The sequence below is a fragment of the Mercenaria mercenaria genome, chromosome 5 (genome assembly GCF_021730395.1).
Source record: "Mercenaria mercenaria strain notata chromosome 5, MADL_Memer_1, whole genome shotgun sequence".
NCBI lineage: Eukaryota > Metazoa > Mollusca > Bivalvia > Venerida > Veneridae > Mercenaria > Mercenaria mercenaria.
Window position 1 is genome coordinate 55,143,286 of NC_069365.1, and position 6,718 is coordinate 55,150,003.

General features: G+C 36.2%; 1 protein-coding gene across 1 annotated transcript in view; it reads left to right on the forward strand.

The window, feature by feature from the left end:
• Positions 1-916, forward strand: part of LOC123559039 (uncharacterized) — a 52,888-nt gene extending 51,972 nt beyond the window's left edge. Inside the window, exon 4 of the mRNA XM_053543635.1 lies at positions 660-916. Coding sequence (XP_053399610.1) covers positions 660-677 — 18 coding nt within the window. The 3' untranslated portion in view covers positions 678-916. The remainder of the gene's footprint in view (positions 1-659) is intronic.
• The last annotated feature ends 5,802 nt before the right edge of the window (positions 917-6,718 follow it).

The window sequence follows — 6,718 nt, forward strand, 5'->3', positions numbered from 1 at the left end:
ATACATGTACATAATATCTAAAGATGGATTTTTGTGTGGATTTCATCTCTGTAACTGCTGCAGGATTTCAATGAGTTGTATAATATTAATAGTATTTCCCTCTAACTGTATGTGGGATTTGACAACTTAATTCCTTTCGAACAATTGGGCCCTGCGCGCACAGGCAGAATCACTTACTGCTAGCAGGCTAAAGGTTAAGTAACAACAGTTATTGCCCTTGAATTGTTCAAAACTGTTGTAGTTTTACTTAGTTTAATCTTGTTAAACTTTTGCCGGCAAGTGATTCTGTGTTTTCGATAGTGCAGACCATGATCAGTCTGCAATGGTCGCTATTCAGTCAGTAAATTTTCAGTGAACACCCCTTTAATAAACAAGTGGTACTACCCAGAATAAATGATGGACCAATCCATTTTTGAAAACTTAGCAGGATAAAGGTTAACACCCTGTAGATCAAATTTTCTGTCTGATCTAAGCAACACGTAGTCAAATTGTTTGTCTTTATGAAACTTAGGTCAAGTTCGAAAATGGATTATCAGGGTTCAAAAACCAGCTCATCAAGTCAAATCATTGAATAAAACTTGTTGTAATATTATACCTGTAGAACTCAGATGCGCGAATTATAGTAAGCATGACCCTCTAGTTGTTGCTATTATTTTCAGCGTCAACAGCTGCTATGACCAACAACAAACAGTTTTACGAGGAGTTTGATTGATAGACGACATAAAGACTTGGCTAATAACGTAACAACAAGAATAGAAACGTTATTCAGAGTGGGAAATATGTTGAACTAGTTTAAGAATACAATATTGTAGCATATTGTATCGGAATACTTGTAAACAGGCAAAATATTTTTTTTTCATTTCACGATCATGTAAATTGCAGATTGCGTATTAAGTAAAATATCTGCACCCTGCAATTAATTTTCTGGTTCTTGCTTTTACTTTCTTCTTCACATCAAAGGAGGAAACGTACCGGACCGACGACAATCTGCCTGACTGTTCCGGTTAAGAAAACTGTATTTTTTTCTAGATTTTGGGAACATGTGCCCTTTTAGCGACATTTTCCTGAAATTTTTGGAAGTTTTGCTGTTAGGGACGCACTGTCTATGGTAGTAAGTGCTTTTGATGTTTACGTTGAGTTTATTGTATCCAGATTCATTTTAGTTACCTTTTTTCTGTTTCGTTTATTGTTGTTGTTGAGTAACCCCCTTCCTAAGTTTCATGTTCATGGGTCATTTGTTTGCCCTTTACCCTGTTTTAACTTTTTGTTTGCTATCTTATCATAAGTAAATGTGCATGTGCAGCACAAAGTACTGTAGCTCTGTAGGACCACATTCGTAACAGATCGCATTTGTAACAGGTGTTACAAATACGATCGCATATGTAACAGAAATCAAGCACATTTGTAACACTTTTTGAGACAAATGTGATCGATGCCGATTTTTGATGTGACATCTGATCACATTTGTCACATGTCATTTTCAATCGGAAAAATGAACAAAAAAGTGCATTTTTACATCTGAAACACATTTGTAACATGTTTAAGCTCACTTGTACGAAGTGACTAGGTAAGCTATTGTGATCATCCTTTGTACGTCGTCCGTCGTCCGACCGTCCGTCCGTTCACATTTTTCTTGTGAATAAGATAGAGACAACATTTATTATTTGATTTTGAACAAACTTGCACAGAACTTATATATATCTATGATATCTCGGTTCCTTTCAAAAACCAGCCATATCACCTTATTCGTCTTGGAGTTATGGCCCCAGAGATGGAAATAATTACTGATTTTAGCCTTGTGAACGCAATAGAGACCACATTTTTAGCCCCATCAGATGGTGGGCTATTCAAATCACTCTGCGTCCGTGGTCCGTCGTCCTTCCGTCCGTCCGTTAACAATTTCTCGTTATCGCATCTCCTAAGAAACTACGTGGGGGGGGGGGATTTTGACCAAACCTGATGTATTGGTACCCTAGTAGTGTGCCCCTGAAATCAGACTGGTTCAACAATTTTTGAGTGAGTTATGGCCCTTTGTTTATTTTTATAATTTACATAGATTTATATAGTGAAAAACTTTGAAAATCTTCTTGTCCAAAACCACAGGGCCTAGGACTTTGATATTTGGTATGTAGCATCATTTAGTGGTCCTCTACGGCTAAGATTGTTCAAATTATTTCCTTGGGGTCAAATATGGCCCCGCCCCGGGGGTCACATGGTTTATATAGACTTATATAAGGAAAAACTTTGAAAAACCTCTTGTCCAAACCCATAAGGCCTTGGGCTTTGATATTTTGTATGTGGCATCATCTAGTGGTCCTCTACTAAGATTGTTCAAATTATTTCCCTAGGGTCAAATATGGAACCGCCCTGGGGGTCACATGGTTTACAACACTTATATAGGGAAAAACTTCGAAAATCTTCTTGTCCAAACCACAAAGCCTAGGGCTTTGCTATTTATAATGTAGCATTATCTAGTGGTTCTCTACCAAGGTTGTCCAAATTATCCCCTTAGGGTCAAATATGGTCCCGCCTCGGGGGTCACATGGTTCATATAGACTTACATAAGAAAAAACTTTTAAAATCTTCTTGACCATAACCTACAACATTCAAATTTGGACCACATGTATAGTTTTGAGTGGCAAGATGAACCTTGACATGAGTTGACCTTGATCTTGACCTAGTGACCTACTTTCACATTTCTATAACTACAGCCTTCAAATTTGGACCATATGTATGGGTTTGTGTACCGAAACAAACTTTTACCTTGACATAAACCTAGTGGCCTACTTTCACATTTTTGAAGATACGGGTTTAAAATTTGGACCAAATGCATAGTTTTGTGTTCCGAAATGAAATTTGACCTTGATTTGACCTAGTGACCTACTTTCACATTTCTCAAGCTACAGCCTTCAAATTGGACCACATGCATAGTTTTGTGTACCGAAATGAACTTTGATCTTGAGATTGGCGTAGTGACCTACTTTAACATTTTTGAAGCTACAGGCTTCAGATTTGGATCACATGCATATTTGTGTATTCTGAATTGAAATTTGACATTGATTTTTACCTAGTACCTACTTTCACATTTCTCAAGCTACAGCCTCCAAATATGAAGCACATGCATAGTTTTGTGTACCGAAATGAACTTTGACATTGAAATTGATCTAGTGACCTACTTTTACATTTCTCAAGCTACAGCTTTCAACTTGGAGACCACATACATGGACCACATGCACAGTGTTGTGTACCGAACTGAAATCTGACCTTGATTTTGACCTTGAGCTAGTCTTGAAATTTGGAACATTCAAAAATGGCTCAATGGTGGGCGCCAAGATCACTCTGAGATCTCTTTTTTATTTATTTTGACTAAACTTGCACACTTATATATCTATAAGATCTCGGTTCCTTTAAAAAACAACCGTACCGCACCATTTGACTTGGAGTTACGGTCCCTGAATTGGCAAAAAAAATGCTGATTTTATCCTTGTCAACACAATGGAGACAACATTTATTATTTGATTTTTATTAAACTATTAAAGGATCTCACTTCCTTTGAAAACAGCTATATCACGCCATTTGTCTCGGAGTTATAGCTGAAATGGCAAAATTTGCTTGTTTTAGTCTTGTGGACACAATAGAGACCATATTTATTATTTCATTTTGACCAAACTTGTATAGAAGTTATATCACCATCTGTCCTGGAGTTATGGCCCCTAAAATGACAAAATTTGCTGACTTTAGCATTGTGAACATGACATAGATCACATTTATTATTTGATTTTTACCAAACTTGCATTGAAATTATAAATCATTAAGATCTTGCTTTTTTCCTCGAAGAGTAGCCACATCACGCTATTTATCTTAGAGTTATGGTCCCTGAAATGGCACAAATCGCAGATTTAATAACATGTATAGTGTAGTATTACTCATGTGAGCGATAGTGGGCTACGACCCTCTTGTTGATTAGAGGGATATTTCCGGTCAGGCTGATATCTTGGTACTGCTTTGTTATCTGGCAATTAAACTTAGCAAGAATACCGTTATCATGACTGGTCTGTTCATAGCAGCATGGTACTACATGTACGTGTCACTCATAAAGGGGGGTCCCAGTTAGGTGTCTGCGCAAAATGTTTTTTGATTTTATTCATACTTTGTGATAATATACCTACATGTATTAAGTTTCATTAACAAGTGTTACTGTTACCAGTTATGCCTTATGTTTATAATTATTCACATTTAAAGTGGGTGGGGTAATCTGACATGTGACCAGTCAGGAACACAATTTCTGTTATTTCTTTTTAAATGATTCAAACTTTTTACCTGAAACTTTCATGATAAAATAACTAAGCAATGGCCATTCACACAACATGTTGCATTTTAAATTGTACTGAACACTTTTTTCATCACAGAGCCACAAAGTTGTCTAATCAAATTTACTGATTTTCAATGGACGAACTTTACCAAAAAGCTAAAACATTTTTCATTAGTTGAGATATTAAGGTGTTATTTTCAGCAGATATTGTAAACTAAATAAACATTAAAATGACAGTATATCAGTACACTCTGATTAATATTGGAAGAGTGATACACTCTCAAACTGGTTAAAAGTGGGTGGGGTAAATAAATATTCGAAGCAACACTACAAAAATTGTGCAGTTGTTAAGAAATGGCCTCATATTGTCTATTACTATCTTAATTTTATTAAATACAGCATTGATTGATAAATTTTAACAAAAAAATTCCCACTTTATACATGTGTGTCATGGAAAAAGCATGGACCTTGAACATGACATGTAGACAAACCAAATTAACCCTGAAAGCTCAAAGTATTTAACAAAAGGTTTTGCCTGAGGCAGTATATTTTGAGGAAAGCTATTGTTCAAATTAACATTAAATTTTCTGCATTGATTTTTCCATGGCACACATGTATAAAGTCTTATTAAAGAGGATTTTTTTTTTGTTAAAATTTCTCAACCAAGAAAACAAGAATGTGGGACACATGGTGTGCCCCCCCCCCCCCCCCCCCACCCTCCCCGACTAATACATTTGTCACAAATAAGGGGAAATAGTTCAAATGTTTGCAGTCTTAATGGGGTATAGCCTCAAAAAAATGAAAAGTATTCATTATTCTATACCATATACTTTTTGAGCTATGAGCATCACCAACAAAAAATCCACTATTTTGGCTATTTCAAGGGTCATAACTCTGTAATGAATGCTAAAATTCTCAAGAATGCCATGTGTGCAAAGGTCACATTATGATAAAGACTCAAGCAAGGTTTCATGAATTTACATTTATATACTTCTGAGTAAGGCACCGAGAATACTTCTGAGTAAGGCACATAATTATGTAAAAATGTGCATTTTTTTACTATTTCAGGGGCCATAACTCTAGAAATAGGGCACGGACCCAGATTAAAAATAAAAGATGCGCAAGTTCATATCATGATTAAGACTAATGCAAGGTTTCATGAATCTATATCAAATACTTTTTGAGCTAGGCGTGTCACAAGGTGAAAATGTGCATTTTTTACTATTTCAGGGGCCATAACTCTAGAAATAGGGGGCGGAGCCAGACGAAAAATAGAAGGTGTGCAAGTCCATATCATTATAAAGACTCGTGCAAGATTTCATCAATTTATATCAAATACTTTTTGAGCTAGGCGTGTCACAAGGTGAAAATGTGCACTTTTTACTATTTCAGGGGCAATAACTCTAAAATTAGGGGGCGGAGCCAGACAAAAAATAGAAGGTGCGCAAGTCCATATCATGATAAAGACTCTTGCAAGGTTTCATCAATTTATATCAAATACTTTTAGAGCTAGGCGCGTCACGAACTTCGGACGGACGCACAGACGGATGGACGGACGGACGCACGGACAAGAGCAAATCTATATGCCCCCACCACTCACATGGAGCACAATTAAGATAGTAATAGACAATCTGAGGCCATTTCGTAACAACTGCACAATTTTTGTAGTGTTGCTTCGGATATTTATTTACCCCACCCACTTTTACCCAGTTTGAGAGTGTACCACTCTTCCAATATTAATCAGAGTAAACTGATATACTGTCATTTTTATTTTTATTTAGTTTACAATATCTGCTAAAAATAACACCTTAATATCTCAACTAATGAAAAATGTTTTAGCTTCTGGGTGAAGTTCGTCCATTGAAAATCAGTAAATTTGATTAGACCACTTTGTGGCTCTGTGCTGAAAAAAGTGTTCAGTACAATTTAAAATGCAACATGTTGTGTGAATGCCCATTGCATAGTTATTTTAACATGAAAGTTTCAGGTAAAAAGTTAGAACCATTTTTTAAAAAATAACAGAAATTGTGTTCCTGACTAGTCACATGTCAGATTACCCCACCCACTTTAAATGTGAATAACTATAAACGTAAGTCAAAACAGGTAACAGTAACACTTGTTAATGAAACTTAATACATGTAGGTATATTACCACAAAGTATAAATAAAATCAAAAAACATTTTGCGCCGACACCCAACTGGGGCCCCCCCCCCCCCCCCCCCCCTTTCCCATATCGGTTTTGGTTTTTAAGATTTCATTTTTACTAAATGCATGAATATATGAATATGTATGATTAAAGGGGAAGATGCACACCACATGCACTTCTTGTTCAACTTCTATATTCGGCAAATCGCTGGTAGTATCGCTTTAACAACAAATAAAACGCACTATAATCAAGATCAAGGC